Below are 14,501 nucleotides of genomic sequence, written 5' to 3'. Positions count from 1 at the left end.
AATTTGGCACTCATGTTTTTCATGGCCTAAATTTATTGACATTATCAGTATGACTGGGGGAGAGGGAGAGAGAGAGAGAGAGAGAGAGAGAGAGAGAGAGAGAGAGAGAGAGAGAGTGTATTTCCAAAAAAAGCTGGGGATGTTAAGTAATAGAGTGGTTGAGCCCTTGTCAGAAATGCTGCTGAGGAGGTTTGGTGCTTCATCGAGGGGAATGTTTTATATGACACCTAAGGTCCTTTCCAACTCCAGATTCTAAAAATCCATGGATTAGAGGAGACTTAGGGCAGAAATCAAGGGGTGTTGTATTTGACCACTTGTAGAGTAGTGATGATGGGAACCAAGTGGAACAGGTCTCCAATCTCACTAGAAAAGTGGAGAGAGTCTAAGATAAAATTTATTATTTCCCTATGTCCTTATCACCCTCCTCCAGAAAGCTGTGTGTCCCTGTACGAGTCACTCCTCTCTGAGCTTCAGTTTCCTAGCATATTAAAATGAATGGCTTGAGCTGGATGATCTCTGAAATCCCTTCCAGATCTAATAGTCAATGATTTGATAAATATGTGTAGATATGCCATTTCCTATTTGATGCCTGAAGACACACCCCAGCGGCCCCTGGAGGATAGGATCTAAAACTCTCCCTGGAGACATTGGGTGGAATTCAAGTTGGCAATAATATGTTCTAGACACAAGTGTCACCTTGCCAAACTACCTTTGCTCTACCTTGTAGGTAATTAGAGGAAGACTTCTTTATAATTAAAAACTGTTCCTTTCAATAATGGAAGAATGGGGTACTAACGTTTCCCAAGAGGTGGGAATACAAAATTATCTCAAAGGAGAGCATAGGTGGTATTTCTACTAATGATGTTTAATTTCCTCATTAAGTCGAAGAGTTTTTTGTGTAGTGTTGGCAGGATTGGGGGGGGGGGAGGTGGTGTGGAGAAATCTGCTCACAGGCTGAGTGGCAAATCCTAAAGCACTCCAACTCCCTCGGTTTCCTGGTTTTATTTTAATGCAGCAAGCCTGCTTTATGGTATCTTCAGCCCCTTGAAATATGATTTACCACTTGTAAAAAGTTTCAAATAGATAATGAAGATACAGGAATGAGACTTGCAGGGTAGTATACTCAATTTTGTGCTCTTGATCTACCGTACATTTCTGCTGCCGAAATGAATTCTTTATTATAATTTATTTCAACATTAGAAAATAAAACTTTTTCCTGTGATGTGTTCAGTAACATTCAGAATAGACACATTACAGGCAGTCCTCTCAATTAATTAATTCTGAAGTTCCATTCTAAGTTTATCTTCTCTTTGATAAGGTAGGACACTTCCAGGTAATTCCAACTTAAATAAACCATGATTAAAGTGAACAGTTCAAGAACAAGGGCATTGTTAGTAATGGAAAAAATTGATGCCACAGCAAAATTCCACTATGCCTTTCCTTAAGTTTGACAAGGGATGGAACAGTTTTTAAATAGCTTGTGCCATCCCTCACTTGTGGGGAAAACATCCTTTGGACTTTGTGAAAAGCGGTTGAGTGCAGTTAGTTTGGAAGAGCTGTCCTGCACAATCCCTCCTCACCCAGGGCTGAGGCCGGCTCCAAGCTGCAGAGCTCAGCCAGTGCCCTTGTCGTTTTGATTCTTTCCAACATTGTACAGAGGCCAAGCAGGCGTCTCTCCAAGTGTTTTTCCAAAGGAGAATGGGCCACACGCTAATTGTGCCATCTCATTTCCTAAAAACAGGCCAACATCATCTTGCACTTAGTGAGCATGAGAATTCTCATCTCAAATGCTAAATGCTTTCTGTTCTTATGAGACTGTAAAGATGCTAAGCACTTGAGAATGTTTTTAATATGTACCCAATGTTAAAAGATTGAACATAACATGCTTACCATGGTTTGGTTAAGCTGGGTAGGTAAAAATAACTAAATATATGCTTATTCGTCTGTTCCTGTCATCTTACATATCATTCCACTCATATCACAGAGGTAGACAGCAGACGAAGAAAACAATTGATTCCTTTTCCCTAATGATGACTATTATCTAATTTGAGCACGATCACATTTCAATATCTACTGTGCTTGTGGCCTCAGGAACAGCTCTTTGTAACAACAGCCACTGGCTGGCTTTAAAGAGTGCTAGCCAGTTATGTCTTGTTTTTCCTCAAGTGGCAGCCTTTGGATTCTCCTATACTCCTATACTCTAGCAGTTATGGCCCACACTAGCCTCAGAGCATAGGGTGAATTTGCTGAGAATACTGAGGAATACTAAAAATCCAGACTACAGTCTACCTCCACACTTATGAAAACAAAGAGCACCAAGGCAAATATTTCTCAGCAGTTTGGTTACAGCTTAATTCATCATTATCAGTCAGTGTCAGGCATGGATTTGGGAATCACTTTGGAGGTTTTCTTACCTTCCTCTTCAGAACTTGTTGGGATCTCCTCAGGTATCATCTTTAAAAGTCCCAGAAGCTGGAATGGGAAAGGAATAACAACCACCTGCTCATAATATTAAGTGCTCATTTTTCAAAGGATGTCTGACAGGACAAAGTAGATGAGGACATTTTTAAATGTTTGTAATTATTTTAATTTAAATTGTGATATATTGCTGGTCTGCCAGTAAGAAGAAGGAAACCCCTTTTAAAAAGTGTTCTGAATTCATCTTGGTTATGTTTGTCCATCTAGAAGTTCTAAAAATATTTTCCACAAATTTGTAAAAAATTTCTTTTGATGAAAAATAGCAGAGTCTGCTGGGAGCTCTCAGGGGGCAACAACTCTGGGTTCTCTTTCCAGACACCTCCGGGGCCCCTTAGCCAATCAGCAGATGGTGGGACTGAAGTGGTAGCCAGAAAAGGCAGGTGGTGGGAGAGAGGACTGAGTTGTGACAGAAGACCAGAAAGAAGCAAACTGACTGTGGAGGGTGCTGAGAGCCCAGTTCTTCATTTATATTTATGGTACCATAGAGGTCTATGCAGAAGTTTTTGTTGTTTTGTTTTGTTTTTTTAAGCTCTCAAAATAGAGTGCAGATTTCAGTGTTTCTGTCGCACAGACATAATTACCAACTCTCTTTGTTGTAGACATATAACCTGTACATCTTGTTCATGGGCTGAAGTATAAAACATATAAAACAATGTGAGCTGATGACTAAGACTCATGAGGGAGGCATCCTGGTGCAATGGAAGGAGTACTTAATTTGAAGTCAGAGGACCTGAGTTTGAATTCTTGCTTTGCAATTTAGTACCTATGTGACCTTGGGCGAGTCACTTAACTTCTTTGGGCTTCAGTCCGTTCATCCGTAAAATGAAGGGGATAGACTAAATGATTTATGAAGTCTCTTTCAGCCCCAAATCTATGGTCCTGTGACCATTGTTACGCAAAAATACTGCCATTGTGAGGACAGTGCTGGTTGATATGCATATGCCTTAGTTGTTGAGAGTTTACTGCCTTTTGGAAGAGGTCCAGTCTTCATTCCTTAGAACCAAACAATCTGCAGAGTTTATATTTTTGCACATTTACAAGGTGGGCTGCTGGTTGTGGTCAGAATTGATCAGATTTCCTTACTGTTGCCCTGTTAATGTCTACATTGTGCTTCCTCCTCCCAATCCCTACATATCTTTCTCCCCATGACCACTACCCTGCCTAATTGGTTATTTTCACTCCTATTCAGCCCTCATTCTGACCTGGTCTTGACCCTATCCAGCTTCCAACTTGCATATCAAGAGTAACACTTTTTACCTAGCAATTCAGTGTTGACATAAAAAGGATCTTTCTTTATTCAGGGTTAATGGGGACTGAAGATCATATATGAATGAGGCTATGAGTAAGCTAAACAGTTTTATCTTTTTGTGAATCATATGATCAGAGCGGCTTCATATTTTGTTTGAAATGTAAATTCCCGAAACATCACAAGCACCTCTATTAGAACATCAGTAGCCAAACACATGCCAAAGCCAGCGTGAGACTTAGACTATGCATTGATTTGGTTTATCCATGCCATTGCTGTCCTCAGTTAGGACGGGTAGTTGAGAGGTTACTATAACATACCTACCATTAGTTCAATTCTAGTTTCTAAATGGGGCACTTATGAAGAGCTGCTGTTCCAGAGAGAAGGCAGTTAAGTATACTTAAATTAGAACTTTCATCTCCAAAAGCAAGACAAGCAGGTAATTTGGCTCCTTCTTATTAGAGTGAAATTCCTCAAACCCAGTACATCAAGTTCAATATGCTTTGGAGGAGCATCTCTACTGTAGTATTGAAAGACTTTGGTTTCTGTATAAACTTTTTCACTTTGCATAAATGATGGATCAAGTAACACAAAATGTACAATTAATTACCTCTCAGACTTCACCCATACTTATTTGTAACAGGAAGGTTTTTAAGTACATTTTAAAAATTGTTTAAAGGCATGACCCTTTGCAGTAGGTTAAAATAACTCTTCTAGCATACAAGATACCAAAATGAGCTTTCAACCTCACATAGTTGCTATCTCCAGGATAGTAGCAAGACTCTGAAATGGCCACGTTCACTTCCTTCACACCAAGTGTTCCAAATGATTGGTCCCTACCCCGTGAATTGTTCCCTTCCTTTCTCACCTGAAGAAATTTGGTTTGAAAACTAAATGAGAATTGTACATGAGAGCATCTTCACTACCTTCACTAGGCATTTCACTAACATGTGGAAGAAACTTCCCACCAAAAATCTCCCATTGCATTGAATGTGGTTTTTATTATCAAAAATTCTGATTCTTGGTCCTCAGTTCTTTCTTAGAAGGATGTTTGTTTTCTAGGCCCTGCTGCAGGTCAACCTCATAATTATTAGAAAAAGTCTTCTGGAAACGGAATGCTATAATAATATCAATTGAGCAGATTTGCTTCACTAATTTCAATTTTTCCACAAGAATGAAAGAAAAGTTCTTTTTAGCCAACTTTATTTTTAGAAAAGTATTTTATTCAAACATTCCCTTGCTTATTACAGACATAAATACATGCATTCAGAGAAATGAATCCACAAGAGTACTGTATAAAGTAATTGGCACATCACTTCAGGATGCTTCGTCATTTATGGAAGGAGTTTTGGTGCCACTGACTTGAATCCTTTCCATGAAAATATTCATTCTGCCTCCAGATTGTGAAGCCCATAATATTTTAGATTGCCTCGCTGGATCTGTTACTTTTTTTTGTCATTTTATTTTGTGGCTCCATGACTTTGGGTAGCTTGTTGAAATGCGGCAGACATGCAGTCTCTTCTGTGTTTGCAGATTCTCTTCTCAGTTATGGTATTAAGACCCAAACTGTCCCCAAAGTTGCTGGACAGACAGTTAATATCCAACTGGTATTAAAGACTTCCTAAATCACCAGCCTTATTATATTATAATGAGTAGCTCTCCATGGAGGATTTATATGGTAAAACATAAGCAAGAATGAGAAGGAATTATGACGTGTATCAATGGAAGGTATGTCTGTGCTAGATATCACAGATGTTTTATTAAAGTAGAGAGGCACAAAATTTTAGAACTGGAAAGTACCTTATTACTGTAACTAGAAATCTTTCACTTTTCACAGCACTTTCACTTGTGTTATCCCATTGGTATCTCACAACATCCCTGGGATGTATTTATTCTTATCCATACTTTACAAATACTAAAACTAAGACACATGAAAGTTAAATAATCGGCCTAAAGTCACACATAGAAATCAGAAAAGATCACACCCCAGCTGCCAATACCCAAAGCTGAACTGCTTTCATTAGGGAAATGACAATTCAAACTTAGGACAGAGGAGATATGAAATCCTAGGAAAGTGGTTGGATATATCCTTCCACCACCTACAGCCTCTCCCCCTTTAAGGAGTTGGTGGGAGGGCGGGGAGGAGGGAAGGTGAGGTTGGGTAAGTAACAAGATTAGAGAGGGTAAGGAGCAGAGTATGAGAAGCAGACCAAGGGATTGGGGTGGATATGTATATGGAAATATTTTAGTATGACCCAGTGAGACTACCAGGAAGCAGGCTTAGCAGCCAAAACAAACAGGTTGACTATCCTGTTTCTGTGTGTCTGATTCTTCAGTCACAAAGAAGGGCCACATGCTAAGGCAGGAAAGGCAAGGATTGAAATTTCCTCCTCTGCACTTGAAAGTCCTATGCCCAATGGGACCTGTGAATGAAGCATCCAACACATCGTCTTAGTATTTGCTTGTCTCTGTGCTATGGAGAATTTCATGTGAGCTCAAACAAAGACTTCCGGAACCTACCTTAGTCCTCTCCTCTCTTGTGCTTCTGCCTTTTCTGGTGTTTTTGTTTTTGTTTTTTGTTTTTGTTTTTTTTACGAAAAAATTTTGCTGTCCTCATCATTTAGTTTTCCTGACTGAAAAGTAGATACTGTTGACTTATTCCACTAATTCTTCTTTGGATGAATAACATGGAAATCAGTTCCCTTTTAGCCTCATTGGTGCCCATTGGTCCTCTTTAGATACTACTAAGTTTGCTTAAATACACTTCTGAAACTGGGTGGTTACACTGCTCTCCACTCTCAATTGACTGCTGCTCTATGGAGTGCACTGGTTTACAAGGATTGAGCTGTTTTCCAGAAGAGGCTATCATGGCTGTTGTCAGAAGCAGGTGAGGGGGCACCTAAGACACTGATCTGGGGAGACCCCAAGCCAACAATGCCAACTCTACGCATGTCACTTTTTCAGATGATGTCCGTCCTCATGAATATCATCATTTTTGAGGACTGTCGGAACCAGTGGTCAGTGTCAAGGCCTCTGCTGGGCCTTATACTACTCAATGAGAAGGTGAGTGTCATAGATGAGTGACAAGGGTGCTGACCTCAGGAAGAGGCAGTGTCTGGAGGTGAGGATGGGAGGAGGGGCAGAGCAGTGCTGGGTTACACTGACATTGTTGGCAGCTGGGAGTGAGGAAGGGACAATGTGGTCATCAGCTTCTCCTACAGAGGTGATGGGATATGGCCAAAAGAACAATGTAGTCAGGAGATTTGGGGGCAGCTCCTAGCTCCCACACTCAGGGGAAGTCATTTCACATCTCTGGGTCTCATGTTCCCCCTCCAAACAATAGTGAGAACAATGGTACTTCTGCCTTTACTGGGTGGTTATAAGGTAAGACCTTCACCTGCCTTAAAGCACTGTCGAGGTGCTAGTCATTTTTATCTGGTATCAGTGTCCTTTGGCTAAAGAGACACTACAGTTCCCAGCCCTATGATCACCCCTACATGGGTAGTCAGAGGATGCAAGATATCAAGGAGTTACCTTTTTTCTCTCTATTCCCTTCAAGGAGTTTGAACCATCTTGCTCAGGGCAGCTGACTACAGACTTCAGCAGTCTGAGATCATTGCCAATCCAAATATGGCATCCTCTTTCTACCTGAGGCCAGTTTTATAGATAACAGTGCATTTCTCTAGTGCTTCCAGATGTACAGAACACCTTCCCCACAGCAGCCCTGTGTGCTGGTAGTACAGCATTATCTTCATTTTACAGAGGACACTTAGAGCTGAAGGGACTGGCCCCCGTTGAACCATCTCTCAGTTCTGAACCCTGGGGAATGGCCAGGAGGTTTCCTCTTGCTCCCCGAGGCCTGGCTTTTCCTAGAGACCCATGTGCTGTACCTTTCCCCAGCCCCAGAACTTATCCTCCTTCATTTGGCATGAGAAACACCTGTTGTGTTGTAGGATGGGTCTTTTATTCCCTGCCAGCCTTTGTTGCCGGCTTAAACTAAAGGTTATTTAAATGAATTGTTAACACAGAACTATTTTTTAAAATTCTCCCCATTGCCTCTGAAAGTCCCAGGCAACTCTTATGGCCAGACTAAAGAACAAAATCTGAGACCCCAACCTATGGGTCCATTTATTAATGTCCAATGCCTCTTGATCCTGGGACATCCCAGACTTAAAAACTCCTGGTCCACATCTAAAACAGACACTTGCCACTTTCCCTCAGTCCCCAGAGAAATCTTCCCTGTTTGCAGAGTCTGTGTCAAATCCCTATAAAAACTACTGACACTCCTCTGCAAGAAAAGGGCCTGGCATTCAGGAGATTGGGGGGGGGGGTGAAGAGGGGCTGTCTATGTGGCTACTGAAGTGAGGTTGGCCACACTGTGCTGATGATGGTTCTGTCTCTCAGGCCATCACTGGGAGCAGTATATTACTGCTATGGAGAATGAATTGTCTATACAATAAGATAGTACTAGGGAAAAAAGACATTGAGATTAGAGGCAGCCGCATACATTAAAATTCAAACTGAAATCCCAGCCATGGAAGGAAACTAATAGAAGAAGAAAATATATCAAAAAGAGAAGAGCTGTCTCATCATTCACCTGTGCTGAAGTATCCAATTTTAGCCACATCCAATAGCACTGTCATTCATCTTCCCTCAGTGTTATTGTGATTTAAATCCAAGCTCTATAAAAGAGAGCAGTTCTTTTAAAATGATTGAGAGGGAATAAGGGCAAATTCAGTGTTTAGAAAAAGCTTATGACATCACAATATTATACTTTACTGATGGAGGCAATATTTCATGGTTTGGGATGAAAAACTAATAATTTTCTATTTGGTGTGAGTCACTGCATCATTATAAAAGAGAAAAATAAGTAGTTTTGTGCATTCCCAATCTTGTTCAGAAAGACACTGTAGTTTAAGTATAATGTCTCTGATATATTGTATTTAAGTATTAGTCTGACTACATATTAATTATGTGTATTTTTGATGTGAGCTGCTTTAGTGTATGATGGAAATTAAATATCATGCCATTTGGGCTCAAAAGAATAAACATATACCTGGCAAAATGTTGCCTTTATGCTAAAATTAGACTGTTCCCAATGATTAGGAGCTGTGTTTAGCATAAAGGTTTGTGTTTACGTAAAAGCTAACAGACCCCAGCAGAGAGACTGAGGCTTTGTGGTTATCTGTCTAGAGGCCGAGAATGTCAAATATTTCACTTAGTGTCACAAAAAGATCTCTCAGAAATGAACAAGAACTACTGACTTCTTCCTTTCTCTCCTCAACACCTGGTCTCTCTACCTTCTCCCTCTACCATTACCACAAACCATGTGCCGTCCTTTATGACAAGATATACAGTGATTGCAAAATATGGTCCAGAGCAATGATGTCAGCCTTACATAGAAATGGGTGCCACTAATCCACACACAAGGATCCCTGTGGGTCACATATTGAATTGGCTTTAAAATGTAGTATCATCTATGCTTTATCGTATTTTTTATTTATATTGTTAAATATTTCCCAACTACATTTTAATCTGGTTCCAGCAATGCTGGGTGTATTGTGGGCTGCGTGACACCTGCATGTTTAACACCTATGGTCCAGAGTCATTTGGGAGAGTTATTCACCTGACTAAGCAACCTGGCATTAGGGATCAAGTGGCACCTCCATGTGCCAGGGCCTAACAACTCTGCTTTCTGCAACCCAACTAACTATTCCATAGGATCTGGAGGTGGAATTGATGGACTAGATCATCTCTTCTGACCCCCTTGTTTTAAATGAGAAAGTGGAAGTCCAAAAATATGAAGTCATGTGCCTGACATAGCATGTAGCAGATCTGGGCATGAACTCAAGTCTTCTGACTCTGCATATGGTTCTGTTTCTACTGCACAATGCTCACTTTCTGTCCATACCCGTGTGTTTGATCACCACTATTTCTGAGTTAATCCCAAACTAAAACGTTTAAGAAAACTTCACTGTCAGCCTAAAAAAGTCCCCGCCACCCTCTACTAAGGTGTGGTTAGATGAAGAAAAACAAAACCTGCAAATAACAACAACACTATTTCTATACTATGATATAGTTTACAAAACATTTTGCTCACAACACTGCTGAGCTAGAGACTACAAGTATCATTATCTCCTTCCTAGAAATGTTAGGAAACTTAAGTCTCAGAGGTGAGTTGACTTACCTGTGGTCACAAAGATTAGGAAGGGGATTCACACCCAGGGCTTCTGACCTTCAGTCTAGTACCCTTCCCTCTACACCATGGAAGAAAGCCCTGAGACTCCCAGGGAGAAACAGTGAACACCATCCTCCTGAGCAGCCATGAGATGACACTGAAGAGAGGTTTGATGTCCACTGGTAAGTTTAACCTGCAGTTAAGAAGGTCTCCACTTCTTTCAAGTTTCCCCCTAAGACTTGAAGTACAGCTGTGCCTGAGATGAGCCTTCTCTGGGACGCAGGCATGGAAGTGCTCACTAACCAGGCACTGATGCAAATGCAAGCAAAAATAAAGCCCTGGGGGGTCACCTGAGGAAGTCATGGGGGGCTGGGAGGGAACCCACCTCCAGCACTCCCCCACCCCAGTCCTAAACTTGTGAGGGGCCCAGAACTGAATTCTGAGCCCTGTGGTTTGTCTTCTAAAATGCTTGCCCCCTAACAGTACTTCAGTGAATTGAGGGAGAATCTGATAAACAGCCAGCCCATTGGCAAACGTGAAGTCCTGGCCCAGTGTTTCAGGAGCCTGATGGAGGGCGTGGAACAGAACCTGCTGATAAAAAACAGAGACAGGTAAGTATTTCCCAAAAAACACTGCTGCTTCCGATGTCTTTCCCCTACCAGGCAGCTAGCTGGGTAGGAACTCCCTGGAGCTATTTACCTGTTGGCTTTGAGAAATCCTGTTTGCAGAATCTTAGGGTTTACAAAATGCTTTTCTCACAACAGCCCTGTGAGATAGGTAGTACAAGTATTATCATTCCCTTTTGACAATTAAGGAAACTGATTCATCAAGAAGTTAAATGACTTGCTCATGGCCCATCAGCCAGAACATGTTACATGGACTCTTTTTGTTCCCCTGTAGCTTTCAGAATGGCATAGTGGGAAGCAATTGCCTCATATTTAACGCAATTATGTTGCATTTTAGGATCATTCTTTACCACAAATAGTAGTCCTGAATTGCCCCCATAATCTTAAGCAAAAAAGGCCTGCATTGATCACAAGTGTAAATGATGTACAAGGAAAGGATGCTTAAAAGAAAAAAAAAATCAATCTTTATTCTTAAGGATATGGTACAGTTCCAGCATGAGAATGGCTTAAGTCTGTCAACTAAATAATGCCACCACTCTCTGATATCTGAGAATTAGTATTGTGATGCAAAACTAAGGCATGTACATCCCAGCAGCCATTTTCCCTTGCACACTTGCTTCATGGGGAAAAGAGTCTCCACCAAGCCGAACACATAATCACCTGAGGCTGGGTATGAGGCCATTTGGGAGTCTCTGACATGACCCATAGAAAATATGACCTACTGGCACCAGTTCTTTAAATGTGGAGCAGATAAAGGAGAGTAGGACAGTTGATCTAAAGGTGCCCATAAAGAGAAAAATGGCATGGCCAGATGACCTCACTGAACAAAACTATTAAACAGAAACAGTCCTCCAAAAAATACAATGGCAGATGTGTTAATGTGACAGTCAGGCTTATTATACCCCTGTAGTCCTAGCTCAGTGTCTCCTTCTTAGGAAAATGAGAGGGGTTCTAGTTTTAGGTCAGTCACACACTAAGTAACATTTAGAGGCATGGATCTGTCCAAGGTTCTGAAGAACTCTACCACACAGAAAGGCAAACAAGCTCACTCTCTCATCATGTGTCATCTTTTTTCTTACAGATTCACTCAAAATCTGTCGGTCTTCAGAAGAGATATGGCTGAAGCCCTACGCAGTGATGGAAACATAGAAGCGGGCAGTTTGGACATGATGAGCTGACCCAATTTCAGTTACTCCCATGAAGAATAATGTTTTCGAATAGACTCTGGAAGGTTTGGGCCTAGGTGTGCTGATGTTGGCTGGCCCAGTGGAAATTATTTTTTTTAAACAATATCTGCATTTTTATAATTCAGGCCTAACTGTAAGAATTTATAGGCATGAGAACAATGTAAAATCATAGTCTTTGCTTTAAAAAAAGAAGAAGAAATGTTTTCAACCTTTCTATTTGTTCTTGTACTGCTGTAAAATGTTGTAAAAACGATACTTAACCAAAGAACAAAATAAACCCAGGTTTGCTCCAAAATGTGTATTAGTTAATGATTACGAAATCAGAGAATTCACAAATATTTTTAGAAGAAAAATTAGGGATTCAGTCTTCAACATGAGCTACATTAACTAAAACAGAGGAGCAGAGATTGAGACAAATGCCATTTGAACTTGTTAAATTAATAAAGTTCATTATTTTTCTATGAATATAGAACATTAAATGTTAGAGATGCTGAGATAAGGGCACTTAGAACAAGGCTGGGAGCTCTCTGAGGTGACCCATGGGATTGCTCACAGAGCTCTCCTACACAATGGCATCTGATAAAGCAGAGAGACAGTAATACAATTAAATGACTTACAAACAATGTTTTCTTTTCACTAGCATAAATTTGAAGTGGTTCAGTCTAAAAGAATTAAGCCATGCAGTTGCTACGTGCAAGAATATTTCTTCAGAAAGAATGAGATGGTTAGCTCCTGAAGCACTGGGCACTGCCAAGCATAAGCCCTTTTGCTCCCATACAGCTTTCAGTGATCGTGAAAGGGTATGTCTAAAATAGAAAATGCAGCATATCCGTCCTGGCAAGCTCATGGGCCTGCCATGGGCTTTGTTGGTGCCAAAGACAGTGTGTACTGAGGGGGGTTAAAGTTCAAGACTTAAAAGGATGGAAACTTGTAGAAGGTGAAGAACAATTTGTTTCCATTACATGACCACTCTGATTACTTTTCCAAGAGAAAGGAAATACAGTTTAATGGTTTAGCCAAAATTCAAGAAACTAAAGAAGCATGCATTTTCCATTTGTGCTCTACATGTGATATTAATTCAAAGAAGGCAGCTCCCACCTTATTTTGTACCTTATTGTAATCATGTTCATGGTCCAGCTTAGTAATATATTTATCACCTTAATAAAACAAACAAAAAAAAACTCTCATTGCCTTCAAACAAAAGATAACTATGCAGATTGATGTTGGAATTATTTCTTACCAAATGCTATTTCTTTAAACCTTTCTGAATATTTCAGTATTTCCAAAAGACAGCATACAACAGCAGAATCATTTCAATAACTCTCAAAATACACATTCTGCTGATGTAAGTATAGGAGGTCAGGGAAAAGCATACAAAGGATTCTGTTTTATTGGTAATTAAGGCATGAGAAACACCCCAGTTTGTAAAGCAGTCACATATTTTTGTTGAAGGCATCAAGGTGATTGGCGTTGATAAAGTGAATTAAGAACTTTGCAAAACAAATATTGCTTCAAAGGGGCTTAGTCTAGGAGTTCATCTTTCTGGGAGTTTTATTCACATGAACTCTTTGACCACAAAACATCTCCTTGAAGTCATAATCCTATTTGTGGCAGCATGTTTGCTATAAAACAGTTTAGTGCCCTGGAAAAGCATCTTAATTTTGCATTAAAATGTTCAGATGAAAATGATAAGGTGCCCTTGGTTTTATCACCCTGAAGGGATTCACATGAGCCAAACATCACCATCCCACCCCCCAGCAGTCTCAGACCAGTTAATGAAGGTGAAGTTGGCTTGATCTTGAAAACTGATAGGGGAAACAGTCCCTGACCAGGGCAACACGTTAGTGGTAGCTCACTGGTGCTGTGAATAATGCACTAGAAGGACAGTCTGGAAGACCTGAGTTCTAAACCTGCCACAGAAACTTAGCAATTGTGTGACCCTAGGCAAGTTACTTCATCTTTATCTGCCTAAGTTTCCTTCCATGTAAAAATTAAGACGGTGATGATAGCATCTACCTCCCAGAGTGGTTGTGAGGATGAAAAGGTAATATTTTAAAGTGTTTTGCAAACCTTAGAGTGATATGTAAAAGCTAGTTATTATTAGGCAAAACTATCTGGGGGAACATTACTAATAGCACACAGGTAAGAGACTGAGATTATACCCACATATGAGAGAGAAATCATAACACATTACACAGCACTTTTAATATTTGCAAAACACTTCAAAACATTTTCAGTCCCCATTTTACAAAAGAGGAAACTGAGACTCAACGGTTAGAATTCAGTTAGTTAGAACCAGAATCAGAATTCAAACCCAAACACTCCCTCTTTTTCCATTATACCATACTACCTCAGTAACCCACTAAAAAAAAAATCTACCCATCAAAGAACAACACAACTGAAAAAAATACCCACATAAATCAGGATAATACACACTGCTGCAAAAAAAAAAAATCCACATGAAATCACTCGTGCATATCTTGGAGTGATACACACCCATTCACACTATGAAATCATGCACACACAGCGCCAGTTCCCAGGAACCTTAGGACCATGTCTAGAAATACCTTATAAGCAAATTAGCTTTCCATAAAATGTAGCAAGGGCTTCCACCTCTGCTAGCATTGAGTGATTAGAATATTGGTATATGTGGCTGTTTCCAGGCTGGAAAAGGATGTCACAGAAGAGAAGATTTCCTCACAGGGCTTCCAGCTTCTTCCTCAAAAGTCAACACTGTCTAATGATGAGGCTAACTCTGGTTAGATTGTTAGAGCCCCAAAGCTTCA

General features: G+C 40.4%; 1 protein-coding gene across 5 annotated transcripts in view; it reads left to right on the top strand.

The window, feature by feature from the left end:
• RANBP17 (RAN binding protein 17) overlaps positions 1–12,000 on the top strand; it is a 329,638-nt gene extending 317,638 nt beyond the window's left edge. For 2 of the 5 annotated variants that reach the window (XM_027841755.1, XM_027841754.1), the window contains 3 exons: positions 6,689–6,787; positions 10,386–10,513; positions 11,610–12,000. In XM_027841755.1, coding sequence (XP_027697556.1) covers positions 6,689–6,787; positions 10,386–10,513; positions 11,610–11,706 — 324 coding nt within the window. In that variant the 3' untranslated portion in view covers positions 11,707–12,000. Of the gene's footprint in view, positions 1–6,688; positions 6,788–9,965; positions 10,514–11,609 lie in introns of those variants that run through there. The other 3 variants (XM_027841757.1, XM_027841758.1, XM_027841756.1) reach the window with 3 other exon arrangements.
• The last annotated feature ends 2,501 nt before the right edge of the window (positions 12,001–14,501 follow it).

The sequence above is a fragment of the Vombatus ursinus genome, unplaced genomic scaffold (assembly GCF_900497805.2).
Source record: "Vombatus ursinus unplaced genomic scaffold, bare-nosed wombat genome assembly UNPS02014863.1, whole genome shotgun sequence".
NCBI lineage: Eukaryota > Metazoa > Chordata > Mammalia > Diprotodontia > Vombatidae > Vombatus > Vombatus ursinus.
The sequence above is the reverse complement of the archived record's forward strand: the minus strand, read 5'-3'. Positions and strand labels throughout refer to the sequence as shown.